This window comes from Trichechus manatus, unplaced genomic scaffold (genome assembly GCF_000243295.1).
Source record: "Trichechus manatus latirostris isolate Lorelei unplaced genomic scaffold, TriManLat1.0 scaffold00003, whole genome shotgun sequence".
Lineage (NCBI taxonomy): Eukaryota > Metazoa > Chordata > Mammalia > Sirenia > Trichechidae > Trichechus > Trichechus manatus.
The window spans coordinates 7,798,184-7,811,340 of NW_004443939.1; the positions used below are offsets into that span (position 1 = coordinate 7,798,184).

At 36.7% G+C, this 13,157-nt stretch overlaps 1 protein-coding gene across 1 annotated transcript in view; it reads right to left on the reverse strand.

Annotated features, from left to right (window-relative positions):
• Positions 1-3,107: 3,107 nt before the first annotated feature.
• Positions 3,108-13,157, reverse strand: part of TM2D1 (TM2 domain containing 1) — a 48,592-nt gene continuing 38,542 nt past the window's right edge. Inside the window, exons 6-7 of the mRNA XM_004368999.2 lie at positions 5,782-5,911; positions 3,108-3,438 (exon numbers count right to left, since the gene is read on the reverse strand). Coding sequence (XP_004369056.1) covers positions 5,801-5,911 — 111 coding nt within the window. The 3' untranslated portion in view covers positions 3,108-3,438; positions 5,782-5,800. The remainder of the gene's footprint in view (positions 3,439-5,781; positions 5,912-13,157) is intronic.

Sequence of the window (13,157 nt, forward strand, 5' to 3'; positions counted from 1 at the left end):
AGTATCTTAAATGGCTGCTCACAAGCTTTTAAGACCACAGACGCTACTCACCAAAGCAGGATGTAGAACATTTTCTTTATAAACTATGTTATGCCAATTGAGCTAGATGTTCCCCGAGACCATGGTCCCCAGCCCTCAGCCCACTAGTTCGGTCCCTCAGGGAGTTTGGACGTATCTATGAAGTAAAAGCAGGACAATTATTAAAAAAAAAAAAAATCTGATGCAAAGGCCTTCACATATAATTAGTACTCACTCACACTACTAATAGCTATAATGAAATAGTGCACCATGAAATGAAAAAAACTGACACACTTAAACAGAATTTAAACACATTCACATGGGTTTATTAATAAATAAATAAAACACACACACAAATCATTTTTTAAAGTATTATGTATGTTAGGCAACAGGGAATTAGGCAAAAAGGAAAAACTGAAGGTTCTTCTATAGTTTAGGAAACTATACAGAAAATAAAGTCTAAAAGTTATTGTAAAGAGACTTTATTTCCAGATTTTATCAGCAACCCTTTTGAAGTATAGCTTATTCGAATAAATACTTTGAGAAGCACCTGCTTTGAAACAAACTTCCCACCTTGCCAAGTTAATAACTGTTACAATTATGTAAGAATCAAAATTACTTTTCAAGATTTGACTGCAGGTATTTCTTATTTAATTGAACTTACATGACTGTGGAAACATGACATTTAAAATCTGGGCTTAGGTGATATTGAAGTAAACATCAAAGTGCTGTCTGCAATCAAAGGGAACTAGGGAATGCTAGAAAATGGGCATCTATCAGTTAGCTTAACTATGGCCAAAAATATTCTCACTGTGAGAAGGAAGAACCCACAAGAATATAAGCTCATCAAGGGCAGGGATGTTTACCTGTTTTGTTCACCCCAGCATCTACAGTAGTGCCTTACACATAATTGTTGCTGTTAGGTGCCCTCGAGTCAGTTCTGACTCATACAGACCCTATATACAACAGAACAAAACACTGCCTGGTCCTGCACCAACCTCACAATCATTGTTATACTTGAGCCCATTGTTGCAGCCATTGTGTCAATCCATCTCATTGAGGGTCTTCCTCTTTTTCGCTGACCCTTTACTTTACCAAGCATGATGTCCTTCTCTAGGGACTGACTCCTCCTGATAACATGTCCAAAGTATGTGAGACATAGTCTCACCATCCTTGCTTCTAAGGAGCATTCTGGTTGTACTTCTTCCAAGACAGATTTGTTTGTTCTTTTGACAGTTCCTGGTATATTCAACATCCTTCGCCAACACCACAATTCAGAGGCATCAATTCTTCTTCAATCTTCCTTATTTATCATCCAGCTTTCACATGCATATGAGGCAACTGAAAACACCATGGCTTGTGTCAGGCCCACCTTGGTCTTCAAGATGACATATTTGCTTTTTAATACTTTAAAGAAGTCTTTTGCAGCAGATTTGCCCAATGCAATGTGTCTTTTGATTTCCTGACTGCTGCTTCCATGGGTATTGATTGTGGATCCAAGTAAAATGAAATCCTTTACAACTTCAATATTTTCTCCATTTATCATGATGCTGTTTATTGGTCCAGTTGTAAGGATTTCTGCTTTCTTCATGTTGAGGTGTAATCCATACTGAAGGCTGTGGTCTCTGATCATCAGTAAGTACTTCAAGTCCTTTTCACTTTTAGCAAGCAAGGTTGTGTCATCTGCATACGGAAGGTTGTTAATGAGTCTTTCTCCAATCCTGATGCCCCGTTCTTCTTCATATAGTCCAGCTTCTCAAATTATTTGCTCAGCATACAGACTGACTAAGTATGGTGAAAGGATACAACCCTGACGAATACCTTTCCTGACTTTAAACCATGCAGTATCCCCTTATTCTGTTCGACTGACTGCCTCTTGATCTATGTACAGGTTCCTCATAGGCACAATTAAGTTGCATTCTTCACACTATTATCCATAATTTGTTATGATCCATACAGTCAAATGCCTTTGCATTGTCAATAAAACACAGGTAAACATCTTTCTGGTATTCTCTGCTTTCAGCCAGGATCCAGCATCAGCAATGATATCCTTGGTTCTACGTCTCTTCTAAATCTAGCTTGAATTTCTGGCAGTTCCCTGTTGGTATACTGCTGCAGCAGCTTTTGAATGATCTTCAACAAAATTTTACTTGCGTGTGACATTAAGGATACTGTTCGATAATTTCTGCATTCGGTTGGATCACCTTTCTTGGGAATAGGCAAAAATACGATCTCTTCCAGTCTACACATGGTAGACACTCAATAAATAATTCAATTAATGAATGAATCAAAGAGACTGTTCCTGATGTACATTAGGAGCCAACCCAAATTCACTTCATATATCAATACTTAATCTCCTACCTACTAGAGAAGCTGTTACTGAATGACTACAAAAATATGAAGCTAATTGTACTATAATGTACACATCTGAGTAAAATGAATGATAAAAAATTGTTTTTTACTCTTGGGGAGTTCAGACTCCATTGATTTTGAAATGACTGTTACTAAGGAAAGAGCATGATAGTATTATGTGGACATAACATTTCATGTATTTCCATCTTCTTAAATCTCATATCACTGTAAGCAAAACTAGGGGGCGACTGTACAGGTGCTGCTTCCTTCAGACACTGGTGCATCATTTAAGGCATCTGTGCTGGAATCTTCCTGGCAGTGCTAACAGATGGAAGACATTAATCATCTGTCTGGTGTTCTACCTTGTCCATCTAGTTTCAAATATAACTGCACTGAGCTAGACGAGTCAGCATCTGGCCCTTCAAAAGCTAGTGTATCCCACTCCCAAAGCAAAAAGGAAAAAGTTCACACTTCATAGGCCTGAATCAATGCCAGAAGATTCCAAGTTGCCTCAAGGTTGTCCAGACTTCCTGATGATCTTTAGCTCCCTGGATACCAAGGCAAAGACAGATCTGAAAGCTGCAGAAAAACAGGTGGGCTGTCATACACAAGACTGCAGCCACAGGCAATATAAATGGTATTTGCTCACATCATGGATTAATGGCTTTGACGGATCAAAATGCAGAAGACAACTACATTCAACATTTAAGAGTATTCATAATAATAAAGCACTAAAATGTGAATAAGTCATATTTTTATTTTTCAGAAGCAAAAATGACAAGTGGCAACTTGCCTTTGGAAAAGACATTAAAGAATATTGGGGTAATAAGCTATCTATCTCATAGAGATAGTAGCCTTAGAAGACTTTATTATCATACAGCTCTCAAAGAAAGTCCTATTAAAGAAATCTCAGAATAATACGTTTTTAACTAAAACAACAAAACAAAATTATCAATAACAAAAAATTATAGAGAACTCATAAAGTGGTGTGTAAAGAAGGAAAAAGACAAATTTGGAAATTCACACACCGGGAAGGAGTTCTCTGTTAAAATCAAGGAGGCTCAAAACCTAAAACAGAAAAAAGAAATATGTTAAAATACAATATTTTAAGACTTCAACTGCAGATGCACATTTTAACACCTCATTTATTCAGGACATTTTTTCTTACTCTTGGAGCACTTCCGTATACCACAAAGAAATCATATGAATGACAATGCAGATATCTGCCTTATTAATGGGCCCTTCAAGTTTTAAAATTCAAATGTGAGCGTGGAACATCATTTAAACGTTTATATAATAGGCTACAGAGAATGGAAGTGTTTTAAAATTGTATTTGCTTAATTTTTTACACACTGTTGTTTAAAAACAATCTACATTCTTTTCAAAGAGACACAATAAGTTACAGTATGAATAATAAACTTATGTGAAACTATACAACTCTTCTCACAAAGTAAACAAAAAAACCAAACCCGTTGCCTTCCGACTCATAGCGACCCTATAGGAGAGAGTAGAACTACCCCATAGGGTTTCCAAGGCCGTAATCTTTATGGAGGAGACTGCATGTCTTTCTCCCGCAGAGCGGCTGGTGGGTTTGAACTATCGACAGTTTGGTTAGCAGCTGAGCGCTCAACCACTGCTCCACCAGGGCTCCTTTCTCATAAAGTAGGGCTAACAAATGCCAACATGAAGATGCTTAATACAAAATGGTATAGTTGTGGGGAGTGAGTAGGGTGGGTGGGAGGTGGAGAACACCAGTGGACTGTGCAGAGACTTAGATTTTAGTTTCGGTTCTGCACTAATTATGTGACCTTAGTCACAACGTCCGTAGGTCTCAGTTTGTTCCCAGGTAAGAAGAGGCAGATGGATGTCTAAGCTTCATTTCAACTTTAAAACTTAATGAGTCTCTACGGTTTATAAGAAAAAATTTGAAAAACATTTTGGACAATCAGTTGAATATATTCCTCAGATCTTGACAAGGTCTGTCACTGCTCAACAACCATGATAATAACTATCAAGGCATATCCCACAATTTAACTGTGAGAAAAGAGAAAATAAACCTTAAGGGCAAAATTATACTTCATATCTTACTTACCCCTGCAACACAGAAAACAAATGTCTTTTCCTTTACTGGCCTCTAGAAGCACTATCTGAGATAAAGTCAACTGAAAACCTAAGTGCTGAGCTGCTAACCAAAAGGTCCGCAGTTCAAACCCACCAGCTGCTCTGCAGGAGAGAAGACCTGGCAATCTGCTCCCATAAAGATTATAGCCTAGGAAGCCTTATGGGGCAGCTCTCTCTGTCATATAGGGTTGCTGTGAGTAGGAATCAACTCGACAGACAGCACTCAACAACATGATGGTGCCCAAGACATCTAGCCTGTCTTTCTCTCTGCCTGTCTCTCTCTCCAAAACCTGCTAGGATAGTTCCAAGTGAACTCTCACCTAAGAAGTACCCTGTACCCAATATCTAAACATGTTATATAAGACTCCTCTACTACAAAGAATATTATATCATGAAATCATTTTCCTGACAGCTTACCAAAGTCCTTTCTGAGAAAAAGCTGGCATTATTGGAAGATTATTTATTAGAATAAACTAGAGTAATTAAAATAAAATGCTTGTACAGTGAAGCCTGTCACAGCTGGAATTCGATGGAACTGCCTTGATTTTCTGGGTCTCACAAGTTTTCCATCTTTGACAGTGTGCAGTCTTAATCACTTTTCTATTGCTCGTTTTAGTGGAAAATATTTGCGTTTTCTTTCTTGATAGGTTTCCGCCTTACACGGGTTCCAGCTTTAGTAGGCTGTACTGTAATGGCAGAGTCCTAGTGAACCAGGGAGTTGATCTGGGAAGACTGATGGTATCTTTGACTTCTCAAGGCTCATTACCTATTTAAAGCTAAGGTCAATCAGTAATTCTTAAAAGCAGGGCCAAACTTCAGGTTAGAACCAGTGCTTACAGGTAGTTCAGGGTTTGGACTCTATCAACTTTCAGGTTAAAAAAGGAGAAGAAAAAGTATGGCTTAAGGATCATACTGACTCTAGGAGAGATGGACAGCAGCAAGTATCTGCTGTACTGAGCAACCTACAGCACATACTTTCATCATAACCATCATAATAATACGGAATATTCTTTCGCTTTGGTGTTATTTTTTCTTGTGACCTTGTCCTATAACCATCCTCACTGCAAAGAAAGACTCTGAACTGGGCATGGCAGGAGCAATAAACATTCAGAAAAACACTTTTCAAAGGATTAGAGATGTTTCTTTGGCATACGTAGACCCAAGTTTCCTGACAAGCAAAATGAGAGGTTTACACTAGATAATCTCTTAAAATTTCCTATGGTTCTAAAATTCTCATAATTTTATATAGAATAATATACAATAATAAGATTGGATATAAATATCACTTACTGTTTCTTTTCAAAAATATTTAGGGATATAACTGTGTTTTTCTAAATGTTTCATTAGTAATACTCAATCTTATAAGTCTGGTTCCATAGTAATCTATAATGTAACTACTTCCATCCGAAGGTCCAACAATCTAGAAAAGAAAAATTTCAAAATTACTCATTTTATAAAAGATAGTATATCCCTAATACTTTGAGTCTATTTTTCTCAGCTGTTAATAACATTATTTTAGTAGCAATAAAAATCCAACTCAAACCAACTTAAAAAAAAAGTAATTCAGTGGCTCCTGTAGCTGAGAGGATACTGGAGTAGCTCACAGGATCAAAAGAAGAGCTGCAGAAACCAAGGCCTCAAGGACTCTAAGGCTGTGCCCCATGAGGCCCTTGGTTTGGCCTTTTTGCTTAGCTGTTTGTCTTAATTCTGAAGATACACACTCTTAACCGGTATCATGAAGATGGTTGCTAACAACTCCAGATTCACATCTTCTAAGCTTACCAGCCCCCCAGTAGAAAGAAAGCAAAATTTTCTTAACCAGTGTTTATTTGTCAATACCAAGGAAGGACTCTGGCTGATCTGCTTCATTTTTATGCCCATTGCTGGGCAAATTACTGTATCTAAGGGAATAGGGTTGATATGATTGGCCAGGCTTGGTTAATGTATCCATCCATCCTTGCGGGAGACGGAGTACTATGGTGGAAAGCCCTACCAGAACCACGTGGAATGGAAAAGGAAGAGATGGATACGAAAAAAAACATGTTCACTACAACAACTTGTCCACTTAATCACATTTGGGACAACTCAGTTAACATGATCTCTACAAACTGTCTTTTAAGGTAGCAATCTTTAAACTGTAGCCATGGGGATGAACAAAGATTTATCAAGGTTATGTGGGCCTAGACAATTTTAAGGGAATCAGTTTTGAGATCCTTAATTCCCACTAATACTCTTTGTAAAGCTGGTTTTCCTGACATCATGCTATGGTAAAGGCATCCTGCTAGTTTTTCTTCCCACTTCCCCTTTCACTGTGGCCCTTTCTCCAATTTGACAAGGTAAAACACATGTCCCATCAAAGAATATCTTGAGTTTTGTGACAGAACATTGCCCTGAGGTGTAAAAACTTCTGAAGTCCCAAACAAAGGGATAATTCAAAATACTGGATTTAGGAAATCTCCCTTAATCAGGGTCAGCAAAAAAGAGGAAGACCCTCAGTGAGATGGACTGACACAGTGACTGCAATGATGGGCGCAAGCATAACAACGACTGTGAGCATGGCGCAGGACCGGGCAGTGTTTTGTTCTGTAGTACACAGTCGCTATGAATCGGAACTGACTCGACAGCACCCAAAAATAACCCTTAATCATGGCTCCAAAAATACGCTCCCTCCACATCTTGTTTAAAGTATTGATTCTCAGTAACATTTTACTTATTTTTGTTTAAAAATAATTTGCTGAAAATCTTAACATATTTATACTGTTTTGATCAACTGTATACCATCAATAATTATGATAATTCAATTCAGAAACCAGAAATTTTAAAAACATTTAAATGAATAAGATGATCAGTAGAAGATTTTCACGCATAAAAATATACTACATTAGGATAAAATCTGTGGGAGAGGGGAATAGAAATAAAACTTCAAGGAGAACAAGAAACAATGTAAAATTTGTAACGACTAAAGTGTTCATTCATACCCTTTTAAGTGGATACTATTTAAAATGCTGCAGTATTTATTAGTATTTACAGTACTTATATTCTGTGGGACACATTTAAAAATTGATTGCAACAGTTTTAGTTAAATATGTCAATATTTGCAAACGAGAAATTACATTCCTTGCAACTATTTAAACTTATGACAGAAAACTTAAATGTCAATTTAAAAATGTGCAGAGGGTGTGGGGTTTAAAAAAAATTTATTTTAGGGGTTATGTAGCCAAGAGTTTGAAGAGCAGTACTTCAGAGCATTCCTGATTTATAAAATGAATTTTGTTTTAAAAACTATTCAATAAATATTTAATTTCTGCAATAGTCCAGGAACTGTGCTAGGCATTATACACACAAAAGTGAATAAAATATAATCTCTTCCATCAGAGAGCTTATTCTAGTGAACTGCAAATGCTAACATTAAAATAATACTTACAAAGCACTATGCTAGGTGCTGTCATGCACTTTGACTTACTTTGCAAAGATGAAACTAGATTTGATGTTTATGAATGTTATTTACCTTTTTAGTGGCCAAGGTCACAAAGGAAACTACCATGAGCATAAAGACAAGAAAGAGAAGATCGATGAGTAGAAATTACATGTTTTGAGACCATATGGAGGAAACAAAGAAAAGGTAAAGTCCATCCAGCAGTAACGGGCCAAAGACTATGGTAAAAAGTTCCCTAATTTGATATATGTGTATAGACTGGACCTAGGCCTTTTGTCCTATTATTTTTTTCTTCCCACACCATCTCATTTACTCCTAATGAGAAAAATTCCAAAAGTTGGAAATAAGCCAAGTATATGATTGGATGACCTTTTAATATCATGCTTGAGCATTTCTTATAAGACCACATGAGAGTCACCTGACTGTCTCAGGAAATATAACTGTTTAACAAAAAACTGATTTGGACCCAGGCATTTTACAATCGTGTCAAGTTAGATGTTAATTTTAGAAAAATATAAGGTGCTTTTTATTCTTCTGTATTGTAGAGAAGGTAGCCCCAAAGGTTAGGGTCTTATTGCCTGGTAATACATGATCCAGTTTTGTATTTAAATTAGCAATCTTATTACAACATTTCTTTTCCCCCTCACTATGTAATTCTGCTTTCTCAACAAGTTCTATAACGGTAATCCCATTCCTCTTTCCAGAAATTTGTTTAGGTCTACGTGTAACAGAATTTTGGTCAATCAGCTATGAGACAGGTTTATTAGGAGACTTGTTTACTCTTAAGATGTGTTTGAAAGGAAAGTGGTTCTTCTTCTGCCTCTGAAAAAAGTCACTATTAAAGAAGTGATCTAAGCTGAGGACCTGAAAATGGTAAGGGAGGGAGGGAGGAAGGGAAGGAGGGAAAGAGGGAGAGAGGGAGGGTCCTTAATTATCTCCTTAGGCCTAAGTTAACAAATCTTAGAACTACCCTATCTCCAGATTATTGCTATATGATATAATAAACTATCATATTATTAAAGCCAATTTAAGTTGGAGTTTGTTACTTGTAGCCAAAAACTCCTGATAACGCACTTGTCTTCAATGTTTCCTACACACCACTGTTAAGACTACCTCAGCACAGCACTGATTGCTATTCTCTGCTAAAACACTTTGAAGCGCTGCCCTAAAGATGACCAAATTAGTCAGAGTGATAAAGCACTAGATCGAAAGAAATATTTTGGCTTGTGGTCCCATTACTCCAGTCTATGCCTCCATTTTCACATTGCCTTCTCTGTCTGTCTTTTAAGGGCACATGTCATTGAATTTAGGGCCCACCTGGATGATCCAAGATGATCTCATTTCAAGATCCTTAATTTAATCACATCTACAAAGAACCTTTTTCCAAATAAGCTAACACTCACAGGTTCCAGGGAGTTGATGTGGATCTCTTCTAGAGGACATTTTTTGGCCTACCATACCCTCCTTCTATGAGATGGTGGTTTGGAGAGACTGAGTGGAATTTAATTTCTTCTTTCATGTCATTTCTAATTGTTTGCATCATGAAACTGTATTTGCAGTTTGAGTCAAAAAAAAAAAATCTTGAATTGCTTACTCAAAGGCTTTGCAACAGGTGTAAAGCCTAAACAGCAAGAAGAATAGATCAGAAAACAGATAAAACTACATATTAAAATCAAGAATGTTAAGTGTTCACCATATTTACTGTTATTTTTCTGTCCTTTATCCTTGGTCCCCAAAAGGTATTCACACAAATAATGGGCATATACTTAATTTGGTATATGACTTGGATATATATTTATTTTTTTAAAAAGCATAATGTTGTTTGAGTAAAAAAATATATTTTTAATTTATATGAATAGTATTGTGTTGTAGATCTTGTTCAGCTTTAAACTATTTTCACATTACACTATAATTTTTAAGATGTTTCCATGGAGCTGTATGTATATCTAGTTTAAATGCTTCTAATTGCTGCCTAGTGTTACAGAGGATGTATCAATTACCCTCTTGATGGACACATCTAGGTTGATTCCAACTACCTCATACCATCTATGTGCATGAACCCTTATAGACAGGACTATGACTTTTCTGGGATAAACGTCCAGAGTATCTCTTAATCTATTTATTACTTATTTGGGTAACCTACTGGTTTGCTTTGCCCATTTAACTATTAGGCCTCCTATAATTTTCTGCCTTGGAAGAAGTACAGCCAGAATGCTTCTTAGAAGTGAGAATGGCAAGGCTTCGTCTCACATACTTTGGACACATTATCAGGAGGGACCAGTCCCTAGAGAAGGACATCACGCTTTGTAAAGAAGACGGTCAGCAAAAAAGAGGAAGACCCTCAATAAAATGGATTGACATAGTGGCTGCAACAATGGGCTCAAACACAGCAACAATTGTGAGGATGGCGCAGGACCAGCAGTGTTTCATTCTGCTGTACATAGGGTCTCTGTGAGTCGGAACCAACTAGACGGCACCTAATAACAACAACATAACTCTCTTGTTCATTTAGGGGAATTACTCGTATATTCTAGATATCAGCTCCTGCTGTTTTTTGATGTTTCTAGTATCTTTTTACTCAGTCTGTTAACTCTTTGTCTACTGTATCCTTTTAAAATAAAACTTATAAATTTCAATGTAGTCAAATTCGCTGATTTTTTTTTTTTTTACTTTATGGTTTATGCTTTTTGGAATCTTCTTTAAGAAATCTTAATCCATCCAGGGTTATGAAGATAATCCCTTCTATTAGCTATATATAAGAGTGTTACCTTAGTTGAATTTTATTAACGTTGTGGTTTTGTCTGTAATTCATAGACTTATTTTGACTTTGTTAAAGTGTATTTTTGTTTGCACATATTTAAGTAGCATTCTAATAAAAATAAATTAAAAACAAGTGGTTCCCAGTAAGTACTTTAACACTTAAAATTTAGCGACAGATATAAGCCCTCATTAATGGTTCTGCATTGTCTTTGTAATCACACTAATAAGTACAGTTCGCATTTTATAAATTTAAAATGTAATGAGCAAATTAAGGAGTGAAAGGAAAAAAATAAGAACACCTTATACAACTCTATCAATGCATCCTTTTCTATCTAATCCACTTCTGAGAAAGAATGCAAATATTAACACTGGCAAGAACAAATCAACTCCTAGAAGACCTACCTAACCTTGTGACAAAAGTAAAATGACTCAGCTGCCTGTAATTAGAGGATAACGATGCAAACTGTTTTCATCCCAATATCCCCAAAGAAGGAAATTCAGCACTTATAGTCTCTTGAAAGTCATATCACATCTTTGTGTCCATAGTTGATTTCTGTGGGTGGTTAATTTTAAGATGAGGCTATTAAAACCACCTGATTAGTCACATTTTAATTAAGCATCAAAATTCCTACACAGCACCAAAAGTTATGCATTCAGAACCTCTGACTTAATTTGATTTAAAGATTGGTTAGTATTAACCTTAAATGACCAATATAAACATCAATTCTTAAGAAATGAATAAGATTCACCTTTAAATCTTCTGAGGAAAATATAGTTTGGGATTAGTCTTAGAACGACTTTAAAATAATTACTGCTTTAAAATTTTCTTTAATTCACAAAATAAAAACCTACCCACAGAGTAAGCGAACTAAGTGAAATCTACCAATTAAGATCACATGACAGAGCAGAGGCTACTCAAATTAGCAGTTACCTCAGTTTTCCAGGTTGTTTAGTCACCAATAAATCACACCAGGATTAAATAAATAAAGTTAATTGCTGCCAGTCGGCTCCATCTCATAGCAAACTTATGTATAACAGAGCAAAACACTGCCCGGTCCTGCACCATCCTCACAATAACTTGGTATGTCTAAGTCCATTAGGTTGCAGCCACTGTGTCAATCCATTTCACTGAGGTTTTCTCTCGTTTTCACTGACACTATTTTACCAAACATGATGTCCTTTTCTCACAATTGATCTCTGAAAGATCTGATATCTATAAAGTGTTCACGGGTTTTTATATGTTGCTATCTTACACGAAGGAGCCCTGGTGGAGCAGTGGTTAAAGCACCCGACTGCTATCTGAAAGGGTGGCAGTTGGAAACCACCAGCTACTCCGTGGGAGAAAGATGTGGCAGTTGGCTTCCACAGAGATTTACCACCTTGGAAACCCTATGGGATCACTGAGTCGGAATTCACTCAACAGCAGTGGGTTGTTATCCTACATCTGGAGTCCTGGTGTCACCGTGATTAAGAGCTACAGCTGCTGACCAAAAATGATGGCAGTTCAGATCCACCAGCTGCTCCTCGGAAACCCTATGGGGCAGTTCTACTCTGTCCAGTAGGGTCACTATAAGTCGGAACTGACTGGATGGCAACAAGTTTGCATTTTTTTTTTTTTTGGTATCCTGCATCTGATGAACTATTAGGCACTTTCACCAACTTCTCTAATACTGACAGTAGATTTAGGGCAAGCACATGTTTAGTTCCTTTTTTTGATCAATAGCATTTATTTCATAGGGCAAGGGGGTAGGCTGTTTGCATTTAACAAAACAGTCTGATCTACACAGAATTGAACCTATAGCCTTAGCCTTATTAATGCTCCAAACTTAAAAGCTTAGCTATTTTTAAATTTTAATAAAAGAATTTAAACAAATTAAAATCAAGGTAATTCTTTTTTTTTTTTTTTAAACTCCAAGTTTCCAATGAAATACTTGATTCTGATAATAAGTAGACTCTACTATCAAAACACTCTTGGGATAGTTGGATTATAAATTCCCACAGGGCAAGGATCCCAACTTATTATACCTGAAGTTGATACTCACTAAACACACTTTACATGATGGCATCAAACCTACTGTATGGATTAAATTGTGTTGCCCAAAAATATGTGCTGTAAATCCTAACCCCTATACCTGTGGTTATAATACTATTTGGGAATGGGTTTTCTTTGATATGTTAACGAGACAGTATTAGTGTAGGGTGTGTCTTGAGTAAATCTCTTTTGAGATATAAAAGAAGATTAAGCAAGCAGAGGTGGGGGAAGACAGATGCCATGCCACATTAAAATTACCAAGGAGGAGTTCTGGCAAAATGGCGCTCTAGGCAGAAGCACCACACCGTCTCTCCACAGCAAAGATCCGAAAAACTAAGCTGAACAGAGAATACAACAATCCTGAAACCCTAAAACATCAAATGAAGAGATAAAGAACTCAGCCAAGCACCAAATGGAGTGAGAAAACTTACAGAGAAC